The 18,967-nt window shown below is 44.3% G+C and overlaps 1 protein-coding gene across 1 annotated transcript in view; it reads right to left on the bottom strand.

Moving 5' to 3' along the window:
* LOC115083266 overlaps positions 1 to 18,967 on the bottom strand; it is a 145,814-nt gene that overhangs the window by 48,638 nt on the left and 78,209 nt on the right. The window contains exon 5 of the mRNA XM_029587075.1: positions 10,927 to 10,996. Within this exon, the coding sequence (XP_029442935.1) occupies positions 10,927 to 10,996 (70 nt within the window). The remainder of the gene's footprint in view (positions 1 to 10,926; positions 10,997 to 18,967) is intronic.

The raw sequence follows: 18,967 nt of genomic DNA, 5'->3' as shown, positions 1-18,967 counted from the left end.
ACCTTTTCCAGTTCATGGCATGCTTTCAGGTTTGCTCAAACCTTGTGGTACACCAAATCAAATTTTGCACGATTCTGACCCTCCTTCCTCTTCCACCAGCGGGAAGAGAGCAGTGCTTTTCCCCTGTGTGTGCCTCATTCTGCCAGCTTCAATCTGACATCTGAACATGCAGACCCAGCTGATTACACTGCCCCACACATTCAAACAACAGATTGAATCTAGCAGAGGTTGTGCAAACTGGTTCACCTCCTAGTAGGAAGTAGGGAGGGAGGGTAAGGTTACTAGAGTTTTGGTAGATAAATCTGGGTCTTTTGTTCCCTGTAGTGTTTGTAGAGAATTGAAGAATACTGTCATATGGTATTAGGCTCTCAGAAAGCCGTGAGTAGACTGAATTGCAATATAGGAAATCTCCCTTAAGAAAACAGCACTGACTGCCAACACCAACACAGCAAAAGTCCTGTCTATGAAAATGCAACACCATAAATATTACACCAGGCCCTAAAACACTTTCTATTAAGAAAACAAAACAAGCCAAGCTGCTATAGACCCTTATACAGAAACTATTTGTAACAGAATACCTCACCATGGTCACACATGCAGAACACAGACAGACCCTCACCAAATACGGAATAAAGACTCCATAAAGAATAAATAGAAACATGCAGACAAAACTAAATTGGAAACTTCAAGAAGCCTGACTCTGTATGCAGTGCACATACAATGGAAAAAACAGAAATATTACCATTCCTCTTAATAAAAAAAAATACAAAAAACATCAAACATAATAGTAAAACTATACTAATAAAAATATTTCAAAACATCTGACAAATTGAATAATTAAAAACTCATAAAAATGTTTAAACATTTCTCAAACACCAATAACATATTTCAAAACAGTGAACATAACAAGTAATGCCTAATAATTAAAATGAATAAGGATTTAAAAAAATCCCCCACTTTCCATACCAGTCACACTAGAATATAAAGGGCTGGAGGTTGTGCATAGATTTTATTCTTTGTCTCTCTCATATTCTCACACACTCTCTAACACACACGTTCATTCTCACTCATTTTCTCACTGACTCTCTCATACTGTTATTGTTTGTAAGGATTTTGGGTGGATCCCTGGACTCTGTGGCAGATGACCACGCCCACGGGGGAAGGTCCCGTAAGGGGCCATAGGTCAGGCTCAGCTTAGGACAGTGATGGTGAGCCACCAGAGGTGGCAGTAGTGAGCTGGAAAATAGCCCGGCTGGGCTTGTAGTCTCTCAGGCTCTGGAACAGCGATCCCACAATGACTGTGCTGTATTGGAGAGAAACTGATATCATGAGTAGCAGCAGTGAATGCAGAGCTCAGGATTAGAACCTCGTTGGTAATGTACTCATGCAGCAGTCTCTCAGTATGGAGCACAGGAGCTGAAGTAAAGGCAGGCCCTCGAGGAGCGAGTTCCTGGTTCCAGGGAACAGCTCTGAGAGAGATAGATGGTAACTCACAGATGGTATAGGCAGCGGTGTCTTCCAGGCAAAAGTGAAGTCCAGGTAGCAGTCCAGGAACATGGGCCCTCGAGGAGCGAGTACCGGTTCCAGACAGCGACCTGAAAGAGAAAAGAAAGAGAGGCCCCTGAGGAGCGGGTACCCCAATAGAGTAGTCCAAATGGAGGCAGAGTAGATAGGTTCAGAGAGCGAAACCCATACGAAGGAGTTCCAACCTTTGCTAACGCATAAACTAGCAATCGCGTAGGCTATTTGTATCCTGGATGCATGACGTCATCACAGGGGGACGCCCCGAGGTTCGCGCCACTGAAGGTACTTGAAGCAGGGCCGCACGGCACGCACGCTCTTAGGCAGATGAACAGCATGGTGGGAGGCAGTGCCCAAGCCAGTCTGGGGACGCCGGAGAGGACAGCAGGAAGACGCCGCGGCAGCCAAACGTCCGTCAACCGCAGGAGGAGTCGCCAAAGAGGTAAGGAGGGCGGAGTGAAGACGTCGGGCTGCGACGGTCGCAACATATACACACACTTACTCAGGGCATGTCAGGCAAATGCTCAGTGTTCCTGCCTACCTGTAGGGCCATTCAAACCTCACCATCTCCTACAGTCTGCAACGGTCTTCTCCTTTCACCCCCTGCCTGTAACTGGTGTGCGTGAAAGCTGAATGTGAGTTACCACAAGAAAAGGATAGCTCACTGACTTGCACATGCTGACTCTCTCATACACACAAACACACATACACACTCTCACTGACTCGTACATACACACACAGTCTCACACAAACACATGTTGACTCTCACACAAGCTCACTTTCACACAAACATGTAAAAGAGTCTGTTTCACATCCCTTTTTGAATTCTCACCCATTCACCTCTTTTTCTATCCTCTTTTACATTCTCTTTTGAACTCCCATTTCACCTCCAATCCCCTCTTTCCTCACACTCACTCCCCTTCCTTTACATATCCATCCTTCTGTCACTGACCTCCTTCTCTCACTTCTACCCTCTTCCAACTCTCTCCATTCCCTTTCCCTCACATTTGACTCACCCTAACCCCCTCCCTCTGTCACTCTTCTTTCTCTTCCCTCACCTCCTTTCTCATTTGTCTACCTAACCTCCCCAGTCATTGTCTTCTATCCTACAGATTACTCAGACACTCTCTCACCACTGGATTTGGGCCCAGCCCCATGTTTGGTCTTCTCTTCTTGCTGGTGGGGTGTGGGAACCCCGCCAGCACAGTCATCATTACTCACCGTCACTCTCTGCCTGGCCGGATGGGAATTCCATGGCAGCAGCACCAGCTTTTCATGTAACACTCATTGCTGCACTGGGCCTTGCCTGGGCCACATTTTGAGCAAGAAGGTCACCACTGGGGTGTTTGCAGGCTGCGGGAGCCGAGAACACTTTTTGCCAGTGGTACCTTTCACTTTTGCACCATGCTCAGGCCCAGCCCCAGCCCCATGCAATTCTACACTTAGGCAGGGGCTGGGCATGGTGCAAAAATGTAAAGCAGCACTGGCAGAAAGTGACCCCAGCTCCCACAGCCTGGAATCTGGTGGTTGTAAAATTAGGTAGGGCAGGGGCCAGGCTGGGTGTGGTTCAAAACTGTAAGTCGATGCCAGCAAAACAGTGTCTCTGGCTCCCGCAGCCCTCAAACACCCCTATGGTGGCCTTTCCCTCTAGCGAATGAATGAGGCATGATTGGAGAGTTGGAGTGGCGACAGATCCCATAGTGGCACAGCGTGGCTCTAGCACAGGACTGGCCCACCATCTTCCCTGCTTTTTTGGTCACGGCCTACACCATGATTCCTCAACCAAGATGGTGGGTTGATGACTAAAGAATGTGGGAAGACGGTGGGCCTGCCCTGCACTAATAGCCACGCCACTGCAGGGTCTGTATAACAGCAACACATTTTTGATTGAGTTGAACATGTTGAGCTGGCTTGCCTGGTGCCACGCCAGCCACCAGCACAAGCGAGGTGATAGAGACATCGACCCATCATTGAATGTTATTGTGCAGCTATCCTGTGCTACTGTAGTGTTCACTGATGGTACAGTATAGATTATGTGAGCAGCAGCAGCTGCTGCCGAAACACCCCGGGAGAAGATACCGTGGGAAATGAGCTGAGAGGAGGCAGAGGGTTTTTCACTACTGGAGGCAGGATTTTTTTTCTCTGCCTGAGCCCCAGATAACTGTTGCCCTAGGCACAGGTCTAGTGTGCCTAGTGCCAAATCCAGGCCTGGATGCTTATAAACAGCCCTTGGCCTTTATAGTGTGAGTGTCATACCATGAATCAAGATGCCTTGCAGCAGCTCAAGTGTGCTATGAAAATTTCGGATGCAGCTGAGATGGCAAGGAGCCTTCAGCTAACACCAGATTATCAGCATAATAATGGACAGAGCCATAAGTATATGCAGTTGTGATAGAATGAACACCCCTGAGGTTTCAGAAATCTTATTACTACTATTTCTTTAGGGGTGCACTCATATTTCTTTAGGGGTGCACTTGGGCATGGCAGGCGTCTCAGCCCTCAATAATGGAGGCTGGAGCACCGATAGCAATCAGACATCTGGAAGGTGACGCTCATGCCCAGCCAGCATATATCAGCATTCCAAATCAAAAGCAAAGTGCTCAAGTGACTGGGAGAAGGGGTGAGGAGTGCTGCTTACTGAGCAGACTGCACTGCTCGGTCCCTTGGATGTCTCCCTGACTCCAAGGAAGTTGAGAGCACACTGTGCTGGGAAAAGACCAAAGGCCACCTCAAATGGAACCCCAACTATGCTCCCGGACCCCTCGCTGGACCACCAGGGAGTTTTGGGGGGGTCAGGAGGGTGGGGGGTTTGTTTAAATTGGCTCCTTTAAGTGGCCGAATAATTTGGCGAAGATTCATTGTATTCGTGGGACTCGCGATACGTTTCGCTTCCTCACGAATACAACGAATATGGCCTATACGTTGCGGATTCCCAATTCGTAGGGAACGAATGCACACCCCTAATAGGTATGATATCTTCTGAGGAAGAAGAGAGTATGAGAAAGGTATTAGGAACGTAGGCCCTCGCGGAGCAAGTACCGGTTCCTATCTGCAGTCTGCAATGGTAACTCACGATCTCCGTACCTGCAATAACGTCTTAGACTGAAAGGAGCCTTAGCGATTAGGAACAAGGGCCCTCCTGGAGCGAGTACTGGTTCCTGTCTGTAATAGGACTCACTGTGTTCATGTCTGCGATCGCCTCCAGGCAATAGGAGTCTTCTGAGTCTTCGGGAACGTAGGCCCTCGAGGAGCGAGTACCGGATCCCGTCCAACAATCTGAAATCAAGAGAGAGAGAGCGGAGCCCCCAAGGAGTAGGTACTCCTGGTAAGTTTGAAAAGGCTGAGCAGTGGAGAAAGATTTCCCCTTGCTGACTCGGAATGTAGTTGCAAGTAGCGTGGACTGCCGAAGCAAGTCCCTTTGGAGTTCCTTGCTAACTCGTTTTTAGTTAGCAAAGACCTTTTAAATTGAAAATGGATGACGTCACTACGGGGGGATGCCCCCGAGGTACAAAGTCTGGAGCGCACGCATGCACCCTTACGTCATCAGGAACATGGCGGATCCATAGCGTCAAGCCAGCCCGGGGACACCGGGACCAAGAGGCGGAGAGAAGCCACGGTTGCATCTGTCCGTCTGAGCCGAAGGGAGTCGCCACAAAGGTAGAGAGGGTGGAGCGAGGGTGAGAATAGGCACGAACGCAACAAAAAGAAAGGGAAAGCAAACCTAAAAACCTCCGAAAGCAGAAGCTGGTGGGCAGACTGACCCAGGTCTAAATTGTGTTCGTGGGCCCGTCTCCACCCCAATCCCTGATTCGGAGGCGGAGCCCCTTGACGGATTATGTATGTATTTTTGTAAGTTCATCACCAGGCGACTAATAAATAAATAAGTCAATCGAATAAATTAAATGAATAAATAGATACCAACTTTTTATTAAAAGCTGAATCACACATCACTATGAAAGGGAAGCAAAGTGCTTTCTTGTAGTTCCTGTATTATGGAAAACAATTAATGAGGGCTACTTGTCTTCCAGTGATTTTAATATGTAAGGTGAAATAACTCTTTTTATGCATACAGCACCAGATGTTTGTATTTCTCAAGCTGCTGCGTGCAGGGTAACTTGTCAGTGGCTGACTGAAATATCTTTCACCTGTGCTCCAGATGATGAAGATATGACTTCTGCTGGCTCCTTAGGCTTTGAAACGTTGTACATGTTTCTTAAAGCTAATTTGTCCACAGCTTGCTTAAGGGGCTGGCTCCAGTGTACTCCTGCCTCTTCTAAATTTGTCAGAGGGGCAGTTAAAAGACTGGGATCCAATCACTACACAACTGGTCACAATCAATTTAGGAAATTGTACTTGCTGAAATAACGGACTAGTCTTGCGCACAAAAAGGACCAAATATTGTGGTCAGATCAGATAATGTTCTGCCCAGAATATTTGTGAACATGATACATTTAATTAGATGGATCAAATTGAAAGAGAGACTTATTTAAAAGATTAGATCTAGGAGTGCAACCATACTTATGAGTAGGCTCATTTATTATCTGTTCTAAGCCCAAGGCAGCCATGGCAGATAAAAAAAAATCAGTGCAAGTTGCATGGAGATGGTTGCTCATTAACAAGCAAATTAACATCCCCTAATACTAACAATTTATGACTGTCAAATTGATAATTCGATAAAAACTCAAAAAAGGGGAATAGTCAGCCGTGAGAAGTCCAGTGGGACCATATACAAGACACATGACAATGATTTTTTAAATATAATCAAAAGACCACCTCTGGGTTTAGCTTTACATGGTTTAGAGATCAAATTCCAGGAGGAAAGGGTGTAATTGGTTAAATAATATTACATTAGAGTCCAGGAACCCTGTTTCAATGAGATACAGTATATCAGATTTTTCAGCAGATTATAAATAAAAAAAATAACCGCAACATTAAGGATCAGCCTTGCATTCACAAGTATAGCAGACAAACTACGTAAATCAAGAACTATCACAAATTTGAAAAAATTTCACAGATAGTAAAGACGAATATTGCTGTGTAAGATGTATAGTCCTCTGATAAGAAACATCACCATAAAGACAATGGCCCCAGACCACTGGTATGGCTTTTATATCCACACTAATCCTGCTTGAGATCTAAAGGCTGTTGATAAAGTAAGAAATAGACAGTCAAAGTATAATAAACACTCAGCTTACACTCGAAGAGCATGAAGGAGTGCAGAAACAAGCATGCTCCTCTGTTACGCAGGACACAGGGTGCACTCTGCTCCTCGGCTGCTCCTGCCTTCACTCATACTCCCGATGCTATCACTGGGAGGCGGGGCATAGAACAGTTCAACGCAGAGAGGGAAGCTCAGGTATTGGCAGTGATACAGAAAGGCACAGTGCAGGCTGGAGATGTTCAGGCAGCGGGAATGAAAGACAGACTCTCAGCCTCTGCTGCTCCTGTCTTCACCTGTGGAATGTAAATATGTGAAGAAAAGACTTATATTATGTGTGCCTTGTTAAAGAAAAGCAGGGAATGCTGCAGTGGTAAACAGACAAGCTCATGTTATACTTCTCTTTCCCATGCTGATTATTACCTACTGGTGGTTCTGAAGGACAGCATGATAAAGGCTGGAGCCCATTGTCAGAAAGCAGAAGCCAAGAGGAGGGAAGACAGCTCCTGCTACTAAGAAGAAAAAAAAAAAGGTAGGGCTCACAGAAAAAAAAGAGCAAGAGAGGGAGAGCACAGGGAAAGTTTTGAAACATCTTGTACCTGTGCTGCTAATATTTCTTTTGAATCAGCCGGGTCAGGCAAGGAAAGGAGAAAGGAAGTGACATTAACACAGATCTCCAGCAATATAAATCGTTCTGGAAAAGCTCGAGCAAAAGTATTTAAACCAATGCCAGACTACATCAGAGGAAGGACTGGAGAATCCCATTGTATAATTTTTATTTCAAAATGAAGTTTATTACAATTTTAGAAGCTAAATGGCTAGGAATAGCCTAGTGGTTAGAGCAGTGGGCTACAAACCAGGAGACCAGGGTTCAAGTCCTGCTGTTGTTCCTTGTGACCTTTGGCAAGTCACTTTACCCTCCATTCCCTCAGGTACAAAAACTTAGATTGTAAGCCCTCTGGAGATAAGGAAATACCTACAATACCTGAATGTCAAGCGATGTGATATCTCAGATTAAATGTTGGTATATAATAAAATAAATAGGAGTAATTTGAGCAAATATAAGTCTATGGGTGAAAAGGAGTTGAGGAGCTGAAACAAGCAGGGCTCCACATGTCAATGGGTCCCCTGTGACAGGTTAATTTACACAGACCTCAGCCTTTATGCTGAGAGAAGCCTCATGCTTAAGTTGTTTTATTAGTAAGCAGGCTGGTGGAAGGACTGTAAGGGACTGTAACTGTGTTCCCTAGAAGCATAAAACTATATTTAAGAACATTTCTAATTGAATGATATTAATTGTCAGACTCCTTCCATGTTAAGGAGTATAAAAAGGAGTCCAGTAAGAGGTGTTTAAGAGTACATTAGGACCATGTGAGGAACTATTTTTTTGCTTTGAGACCAAAGGCAGTGATCCTCCAAGTGGAAAAAAAAAAAAGAACACATGCAGAGAGATTGATCCTGTGAAAAGAGGCAGGAGCTTACAGCTGGTGCTCTGCCCTTGGAATCAGGATAAGAGAAAAAAACCTGACTGTTTGTCACAGGAATAGTGGAACAGATAGAAGAATACATCTCTGTTAAGATGTGATTGAGTAAAAGGGTGAATGAGACTTTGAAAATAAGAAAATCCAGAGTCAAGATAAGAAAGAAGTGAAGACAAAATTAAAGGTAATAACCTGAACAGGGATGTGGAATTTACCTGTACTAGTCAGGTGTGATTTGTAACTTCAATTGTGACAGGAAAATTATGACGACAAGATGTCAAGCAGAAGGGGAGAATTAAGTTTTATAAGTGAGGCATAGCTCTGAAGCCTGTTAGAACACAGTGTGAAACTATTTGCCAAAAGGGACAAAGAAGGAAAGCTGAACTGAATCAACGGAGAAGTGACTATATCCCAGTTTTCCTTCTGTGAACTTTGATGTAAGTCCATTAAAGTAGAACAGAGACATTGTTTTGAGCCACTGTTACTGATAGGTGAAAGGTCAAAGATATTAAGCTGGACAATTAAATAGATATTTTGACCAAGGCTAGCAGAGAGCCAAATTTCTAAAGGAGAGACTGAAAAAAAAAATTCCTGTTCCCAAAAGAAGAGAAAAGACAAATGTAGTTAAGGACAATTGTTTATTCTTTTATTTCATTAGCTAGGATATCAGTAGTACATGGTAGGTTCCTACTGCACACATATTAGGGTCACATTGTAGATTTCCTAAAGTCAGGTCAAAAGTTTGTTCCTACAGTTCCTGGAAAAAACCCAAGGAGACAGATCAGAGAACCAAAGTCAGAAGTACATCACTCTCAAGCAGTGCCTCTAAAGATCGCCATCAGCAATCCTCGTGAGCCTCGGAGACAATGCACCCCAGCTTCATACAGCTAAGTTTGCACTCACACAACAGCCTAGGTCTTGCCAGACACTAGTGACATTTACTAAAAAGACATGGATGCAGTACAAGGGAGTTAGTTAAACAAAAGTATACCAAGGAAATACGGAAACAAAGGTAACAAAAGAAAATTATTCTTACCTAAGTGGAAAAACTGTCAAAGACACTGAAAGATAGATCACAAAGCATCAATTTCAGAAAATACATTGGTTAAGTAAAGTATAGGATAAAGAGCAAGTTCATCATAAGAGAGATCTAGAAGAAAACGCTAATTCAGTAGTAACTGACTGGGAGATGATCAAGCCGCGGTAGTGCTCTAACATGTGTTAAACAGTATAAATCGCGCGATATATGCAATATTTTGTTTGGCCCTGACCAGGTTCCCTCCTGTATTACAATGAGCTGCTTTGCATGCATTTTGCATTAATGAATAAGGTAAATGCTTGCAAAGCAAGTCATTACTAGTTAATTTCATGTGAGTATTTTATTGTGTCAGCCCAAAAACATGGTCAGCCACAATAAAATAACAATACCTCCTGGGGATTCGTTAAACATAATGCAGGAGCCCTCAGACCTTAACTCAAGTCCCGAGGCTCCCACATAACATTTAAAGGGCTATGCAAGTCCAAAAAAAAAGTGCCATGCCAAAAAAGAGTGGGGTCAGAGCTAACCCCTGGTTCAACCAGGGCCACCACTAGAGGTGGCCCCCACACCCAAAAGTAAAATAAGTTTTAGGTAGGTCTTGCAGTAATGGCACCACTCACCATGTCTTGAATAAAATGCAGTCTCCCCACCCCCTTTTCCATTGAAAATAGGACATTCAATATTCCCCCCACCCTCACCACAATGTACCAACCAATACGTTGTGGGTATAGAATCCCCACCTCCTTCCCCCATCCCCCCAAATGTTTATAAAAAAAAGAAGTATTGGATTGTGGGAGGTCCCCCAACCCCCATTCCCCACCTCCAAACCTTAAAAAATTAGTAGATGTTCCTGTGATAGGGCCCGGGACACCCCTAGCCCCGGGCCTGATCAGCACCATGTTTCAAAATGGCACTGACCTGACCTTGCCCCCGCGCAGATTTGGAGTCAGGAGGCTAGAACACCATAGCTGTTTGAAGAACCAACGCACAACTGCACCTTTTGCTTCACATTGCTTGCAACTGAATCATTATTTGAGCAGTTGAAGTTTGTTGTGACTGAGTAAATTACCCCTGATTGGCATGGAGGCGCAATACTTCAAGGCATCTTTTGCAGAGAGAACAATTTTGGATCTTTTGTTTACAGACTGTTGCTCCTTTTGAGCTCATTTCAGTCGGATTACTCATGCTTTTAATGACGAGTTTGCCAATTTATGTGTGCGTGTGAAAAACTGTAATTTATTTGGTATATGCACAATATATTATAATACATTGGAGCAGATTTTCAAAGCATTTATGTACGTAGGGAGCTTACGCGCACTGGGCCTATTTTCAAAAGGCCCGGTGGCACGCGTAAAGCCCTGGGACACACGTATGCCCCGGGGCTTTTCTGAATGGGAGGGCAGGGGGCAGTCCAGGGGCGGGGCAGACAGTCTGGGAGCATGGCGGGGCAGTCCGGGGGCATGGCAGGGCGGCCACGTAGTACGCACAATGTAGGATGCTCGTGTAACTTTTAAAATCTGCCCCTTAGTGTTCCTATACACATTTTCATCTCCCTCCAATCAGCTATTATGCTTTTTTTTTTTTTTTTTTTAAATAGATGATGTCAAATACATCACCTCGCAAGAGATATAGCTACATAAGATGGCCTCATTTTGGGATAACTGAATGAGATGCTGGCATCCGGATTGAATACCATTCTGAGCTAAGTATTTTAGTTTACCATTTACCCCTGAATCAGTAGTTACCGTCAAAATATCTGCTGACGCTGGATAATTGTGCTGTTGGTTTATGGTGTTACTGTGAGAAAGTGGGAAGCAAAATGATTACATAATTCTATTATTTATTTATTTAAAAATTTTTTATATACCTTTTTTTACTGGGAGGTAGTCTAAACTGTTTACATGGTGTACATACATATTAAAAACAAAATAAAATACTAAATACAGACAAAAGTATGTAATACAAGAAAATGAATTAAAAGGTTTGAGTTAAATTAAAATCATAAGAACAGGTAACATAATTAAAATCGAAGGAGAAAACAGTTAGATTCCAACTGGATTGTCAAAAACAGACATGTAGTAGGAATATTGAAGGAGGTCTCTGGCCTAACGAGCTAGTCAGGAAAGGTGGTGGGTGCTGAGTCATTATTTCTTACTGGGGAATGCTTTTTCAAAAATATAAGTTTTCAAGTTCTTTTTGAATTCTTTCTTACCGGAGGAGTTTCTAAGATTGTCTGGGATCAAATTCCAGAGCAGGGGTCCAGCTACTGAAAAGGCTCACTTTCAGGTTATGTCTAAACATGCCATCTTGATGGAGGGAACTTCTAGAAGGTTTTTATTGGCGGAGCGGACGCTTCTAACCAGAGAAACATCAGTACCTCAATTTGGTCAATACTGTGACGTTAAACTCTTAACAATGTGAAAAAGTTCCTTTGGTCTATAAGACCTTAAGAACATAAGAGATGCCATACTGGTTCAGACCAAGTATTCTATGTCCAACAAGCCCAGTATCCTATGTCCAACAGTGGCCAATCAAGTCACAAGTACCTAGCAAATACCCAAACATTAAATGACTAGATCCCAAGATACTAATCCTTATTGATTAATAACAGTTTATGGACTTCTGCTCTAGGAACTTATCCAAATCTTTTTTTAAACCCAGCTACACTAACTGCCATAACCACATCCTCTGGCAATTAATTCCAGAGCTTAATTATGCATTGAGTGAAAAATAATTTTCTCCAATTTGTTTTAAATGAGCTACTTGCTAACTTCATGGAGTGCCCCTTAGTCCTTGTATTATCCAAAAGAGTAAATAACAGATTCACATTTATCTGTTCAAGTCTTTTTTTTTTTTTTTTTTAAATTTATACTTTATTGAAAATTTTTATATATTTCACCATAATTCCAAATAAGATAAGAAATCTTGTAATACAACTTACATATCTTCAAAATACAAATAATTATTACCCATAAACATTTATTGCAGACAAATCTGAGCCCAACAGAGTTAATAACATCTAACAGTAAGGCCAAATAGGAATTAAATTGCAATTCTCTCTCCTCTTATTTAGATATATTTGGTTTTATTATGTTATTGTGGGATCCCCCAATTATTTTGTCTTGAACAACATAATTTTGTTTATGGGTAATAATCTGTTCAAGTCTTTTCATGATTTTGTAGACCTCTATCATATTCCCTCTCAACCATCTCTTCTATAAACTGAACAGCCCTAACCTCTTTAGGCTTTCCTCATAGGGGAGCCGTTCGAACCCCATTATCATTTTCAACACGATTTTCTGTACTTTCTCCAGTGCAACTATATCGTTTTTGAGATGTGGTGACCAGAACTGCACATAGTATTCAAGGTGTGGTCTCACCATGGAGTGATATCTATTAGGGATGTGAATCGTTTTAGGACGATTAAAATTATCGTCCGATAATTTTAATATCGTCTTAAACCGTTATGGAACACAATACAATAGAGATTCTAACGATTTATCGTTATAAATCGTTAGAATCGTGAGCCGGCACACTAAAACCCCCTAAAACCCACCCCCGACCCTTTAAATTAAATCCCCCACCCTCCCGAACCCCCCCCAAATGAGTTAAATAACCTGCGGGTCCAGCGGCGGTCCGGAACGGCAGCGGTCCGGAACGGGCTCCTGCTCCTGAATCTTGTTGTCTTCAGCCGGCGCCATTTTCCAAAATGGCGCCGAAAAATGGCGGCGGCCATAGACGAACACGATTGGACGGCAGGAGGTCCTTCCGGACCCCCGCTGGACTTTTGGCAAGTCTCGTGGGGGTCAGGAGGCCCCCCACAAGCTGGCCAAAAGTTCCTGGAGGTCCAGCGGGGGTCAGGGAGCGATTTCCCGCCGCGAATCGTTTTCGTACAGAAAATGGCGCCGGCAGGAGATCGACTGCAGGTCGTTCAGCGAGGCGCCGGAACCCTCGCTGAACGACCTCCTGCAGTCGATCTCCTGCCGGCGCCATTTTCCGTACGAAAACGATTCGCGGCGGGAAATCGCTCCCTGACCCCCGCAGGACCTCCAGGAACTTTTGGCCAGCTTGTGGGGGGCCTCCTGACCCCCACGAGACTTGCCAAAAGTCCAGCGGGGGTCCGGAAGGACCTCCTGCCGTCCAATCGTGTTCGTCTATGGCCGCCGCCATTTTTCGGCGCCATTTTGGAAAATGGCGCCGGCTGAAGACAACAAGATTCAGGAGCAGGAGCCCGTTCCGGACCGCTGCCGTTCCGGACCGCCGCTGGACCCGCAGGTTATTTAACTCATTTGGGGGGGGGGTTCGGGAGGGTGGGGGATTTAATTTAAAGGGTCGGGGGTGGGTTTTAGGGGGTTTTAATGTGTCGGTTTTGCGATTTTTAGATTTTTCACGATTTTTTCACGATATTTTACCCCCCCAAACGGCAACAATACGATTCCCTCCCCCTCCCAGCCGAAATCGATCGTTAAGACGATCGAGGACCCGATTCACATCCCTAATATCTATTGCTTGACTGAACTGGATAGTACAAAATGTGCACATTAGGTACACTTCATTCTCCTTTCAGTTGCTGAAATGAAGGAAATGATTTCTTTTCAACTTTAACTAATCCTAAATAAATTTGAAAATGATTCTCCTGAAATACTATACGTCTTTATTTTTAATCCACACAGGAACTATCTGGATTGTGTATAATAGCTTGGAAAGTGCCATTTTGAAATGTTATATTATCTGGTCTTTCAAATTGTCTAAAAATGTTTTAAAATCTTGTTACTTGTTTGTCAAACTAAGGGCCTGATTCACTAAGAGGCAGATTTTAAAAGATTTACGTGCGTAGGGGGGTTCCGCGCGCCAGGCCTATTTTCAAAAGGCCTGGCGGCGCACAAAAAGCCGTGAGATGCATATAAGTCCCGGGGCTTGAAAAAACGGGTGTGGTGGGGGGGGCGGTCTGGGGGCGGGGCCAGAGGACTCTGCAGGGCCGGGAGATCACGCGCTGGCAGTTGGCCTCTGGCAGGCGTAACTTCTACAACAAAGGTATGGGGGGGGGGGTTTTAGGACTGGGGGGCAGGACAGGTAGGGGAAGGGAGGGGAAGGTGGGGGAGGGAACGGGGAAAGCCAGCTGGGTCTCCTCAAGGGCTCGGCACGTGCAAGTTGCACTAGTGTGTACTCCCTTGCGCGTGCCGACCCCTGATTTTAAAACATGTGTGTGGCTGCGCACGCATGTTATAAAATCCGGCGTACTTTTGTGCACGCCGGGTAGTGAGCAGAAATGTAGGTCGCGCGCGTAGGTTTTAAAATCTGCCCCTAAGGTTTTTCTCCCATTCTGTGTCTATAGGAAAAATGCTTAGTGAATCAGGCCTTAAAACAGTATATTGTTTTAGCATGATGTGTTATAAATACACCCAGATATTTATGTTGTTCCAGTACCCATTTTAGTGGGAAATTCCTTTCCCACTTTGGTATTAATGGCCTTGCTATTGGTAAAAGTTTTGATTTTTTTCAGGTTTATTTTCAACCCAGAAAAATACTAAAGTCAATATTAATGATAACACTGGTATCAGAACCTTATATAAAAGTAAAAGTATATTATTAGTATCTGCAGTATCTACAAATCCCTGCAAATACATTTTCCTTAGTAAATTCAAAGTATAAGTATGTGTGATTTTTACATTGGAAATTGGTGCAAAGTCTGCAGATAAAAAATTAACTGCAGACTTTAGAACAATATGGGCAGTTTAAAAATTGCCCCTTAAGAGGGCAATTTCATACCAACCCGCATAGGGTTAAAGTCCACATGTAGACAATACATGCAGACTTCAGCCCAAATTTGTAAAGCAAACTTATACATGTTAAGTCCACTTTGAAAATTAACAAATGTACAAAGAACCCAGCATGGCAAAGATGCACAAATTAATGCCTGGTTGGGAGCAGGAATAAATGGGTTTATGTAAATTTACACACATCTTTTAAAAAATCAAAAGAATGCATAGAAATGGTTTCCCTGCCCCAATTCCTTCTCTGGTGATAACTTTTTCATGTATGCATAAAAGTATGTACAAAACTGCTTCCGTGCATACTTCTATGCATATAAACTCTGGGGAAATTTATGAAATGCCCATTTACAAACACAAAATAGCATTGGATATGCATATATTGCCATAAGTTGCTGCATGAGCACTGCAGGATCTGCTGACAATTTTCTGTAACACACTTGCAGTAAAACAACTGTATTCCAGACATTAGTGTTTACTTCACACTTATCAATAAGATATTTGGGTTGAACAACTGTAGGCTAGCCCAATTTCCTAGGACTATATCTACTTGCCAACTGTATTTTTTTGCAGATTCCAAAAATCCCCAACTGAAGGCTGTGGGCATCTCTGCAGCTGGATCTGACTGAGCCCTTTTTCCCACCTGGCTTTCCTCTCCCTTTCTCTCTGAAAGGCATTGTTTAAGAGCTACCCTGAGATCCCTGCAGTCTCTAATTAGCTTCAGCTGTGTCTCCAATTAGTTGCACACCTTTCCATGACTACTATCTTGGTCCCAATTAATTCTCTGTCAAGGATATCAAAACTACATTTCCCATCAGCCCTGTGCTTCCCCGGCGGTGTACGGACTGACTCGACGACTCTTCTACCCTTTCTTCCTCCTGTGTGTAACTGTCGGCAGTCCCTACTCCCTCCCCCCTTCCCCAGTGGTGGAGGAACGGGCTGAGCCGTTTCTCGGAGTGGTGACTCATCTGCCCTTTCCTCCTCGACTCTAGCTTTGCTGGGAGTGGCGGTGGAGCGATGCCCATGTAAACTCTTCCCGTGGTGGCTGAGACCCATGGGCGGCTTGACAGCACTGCCTTCCCCCCCCCCCTCGCAGTTGTGGGATATTTACTTGGCTTCTCCTTATCTGCGGGACTCAGGGGGTGGGGAGGAGGGCGAGCTGATCTCTGTTCAGCTCTTTGCGCTTTGGCTGCTGCAGGCTGCAGGTGCTTGTGATCTCTTCACAGCCACTTTCTACTGCATTTGCTCTGCTCCGGCCATCCCAACTCCCTCCCCCGGCAGTGGACGGACTGGGTCGGCGACTCTTCTACCCTTTCCTCCTCCTGTGTGTAACTGTCCAGCAGTCCCTACTCCCTGCGGTGGAGGAATGGGCTGAGCCGTTTCTCGGAGCGGTGTCTCATCTGTCCTTTCCTCCTCCCCTCTGTGACACCCAGCACGTAGCACAGAGCTCTATGGTCCACACATGCGTGGTAGATCTGCTCTCTACTGCGCATTTGCGGTCCATCGGTCAGAGCCCATTTATATTGTAGATAGCGTGTGTTGCTTTTACGTCCAACAGATGGCGCTGTTTTTCAAATAAAATGTTTTTACCTGTCACAGGTGTGACATGTATATAATATACATATATAAAAACAAGTGCGTAATCGAATGCAACGTTGTGTTAAAATTTCAAAGCAATCGGAGAAGAACTTTTGGAGATTTAAGATTTTGAACAAACGAACATTTACATTTTTATTTATATAGATTTTGAGGTCCATAATGGGAATGAGATCCTCCAATCTTCTTTGGTGTGAGGAAATACTTGAAGCAAAATCTGTTTCCCTGTTCCTCGGGGTAGAACATTCGCAATAGCTCTTGCTTTGAGAAAGGAGGAAATGTCTTTCTCCAATAAATCCTTATTCTGGATTTGAAGAGATGATTTCTTAGGAGACAATTTGGAGAAATTATTAGAAATCATAGTTTGAATCCATTCCAAATTATATGAAGGATCATAGTTCTAGCCAGGGACCCAAAATAAAAACTATGGGGCAGATTTTAAAATCTGCGCGCGCAGGGTGCATTTGTGTGCGCTAGCTGGTGCACAAATGTACACCCGATTTTATAACATGCGCGTGCTGCCGCGAGCATATTATAAAATCCGGGGTCGGCGCGCGCAACGGGGTGCACACTTGTGCACCTTGCGCGCGCCGAGCCCTAGGGGAGGCCCAATGGCTTTCACTGTTCCCTCAGAGGTCGCTCCGAAATCGGAGCAGCCTCGGAGGGAACTTTCCTTCCGCTCCCCCCCCCCCCCACCTTCCCCTATCTAACCCACCCCCCAGCTCTACCTAAATCCCCCCCTACCTTATTTCAATTATTTACGCCTGCCTCTGGCAGGCGTATCTTGCGCGCGCCGGCCAGCTGCCGGCGCACCATCCCCCGGCACAGCCGCTGTGCCGGAGGCCTCGACCTCGCCCCTTTTTCAAAGCCCCGGGATATACATGGGTCCCGGGGCTTGTGTGCGCTGCCGAGCCTATGCAAAATAGGCTCGGCGCGCGCAGGAGCAGATTTTCGGGTTATGAAAGTAAGTTACGCACATAACCCTTTGAAAATCTGCTCCTATCAGCGCAGGATACCTATCTAAATATTTAGCTAAAGTAATTATTTCTGCTGATTACCTAGTTGCACATGGTAATATGTATTCATTGCTTTATTTCGTTAATAATTGTTTAATAATTCAAAATAGTTTATTTGGTTCTGCATCTGATTCTGTTGTGTTATTGTCTGAATCCTAATATAAACATAATGATAATGAACCCTTGGGGGCTGCTCGGGTCTTTTTACTGCAAATTTGGCGTTGCTCTTCCTTATTTATAGTAAGCCTGCTGAAGACCTTAGACAGGAGCAAGAAGGATGACACAGTCCTCAAACCTTTCCAACACTCTGCCCTCCCAGGTTCTAATGCTCATCAGGGACTCCTCAGCTGTTGGCACCAGCATTGGTCACTGCCATATCAATAGCCTTTCTCAGACAGCCAACTCTCTTTACACCTGGATCAAGTGAATCTCAGAACAACCATCCCTACTCCTTCCCCCCCCCCCACAACTGCCCCAAAATATTCATGCAAGCTGTCCTCTCACTGTCTGCCAGGGCAGACTGCCTGTTTCTTTTAAAATTTCCAACTCACAAATTTGATTAATGACTACATTTTAATATTGCTAAGGAAAAGAATTTCTGAAGTTAATCCTGGCGCATTTTTCTCTTCGCTGTCCGCCCAAGTTTACCAAATCAAATTCTGAACGAAGCAAAGATATCCAGTTTCACCAGCCTCTAATTTCTTGGGAGCATGAAATTTAATCTATGTGTCTGATTACTAACATGTTTGAAAAAATTCAAGCACTGAGAAATTGTTGAACAAAAAAAAAATCTCACAATTTATAAAAAAAAAATGCTATTTCATTTGCAGCTTTACATGCTATAACAGGGATGGTAACTTTTAAACCAGTGTGTGGGGGCACATGTGCATGTGCTTGTTGTCCTGCACCCAGAGACACAGCTATTTTATAACTTGCACACATCTATGCACACAAGTTATAAAATAGCCTGGCCAAATGTTAAGTGGGCCTGCACAGGTGCATACAAATCCCATTTCTACCATATAAAATGGGGAGATTTTAAAAGGGGTATGTACCAATGCCATTTCCAGTTTTACCAGTTTATCCCCACCTTAGTTTGATAGCCTTCACTACCCCCAGTTATCCCTGACCCTTAAAACTCTGAAGATCTGCCTATTTATCCTTATTTTATAACTTAACACGACATCCATAGCAGAAGTAAAGCTGCACAGCAGGGAGCTTCGTCACGCGCCAGATCACGGATGTATTTACATGCACATTTCAGCTTCACACCCCGAAATGCCCATGCCCTACCCAGACCGAACCCATGTCCCGCCCCTTTTTGTGCTGCGGCATTTGCGCGTGTATTCGGGTTCTTTTAAAATCCACTCGGCACGCACGAGCTC

The sequence above is a fragment of the Rhinatrema bivittatum genome, chromosome 2 (genome assembly GCF_901001135.1).
Source record: "Rhinatrema bivittatum chromosome 2, aRhiBiv1.1, whole genome shotgun sequence".
NCBI lineage: Eukaryota > Metazoa > Chordata > Amphibia > Gymnophiona > Rhinatrematidae > Rhinatrema > Rhinatrema bivittatum.
This window is presented reverse-complemented; position numbering and strand designations above follow the sequence as displayed.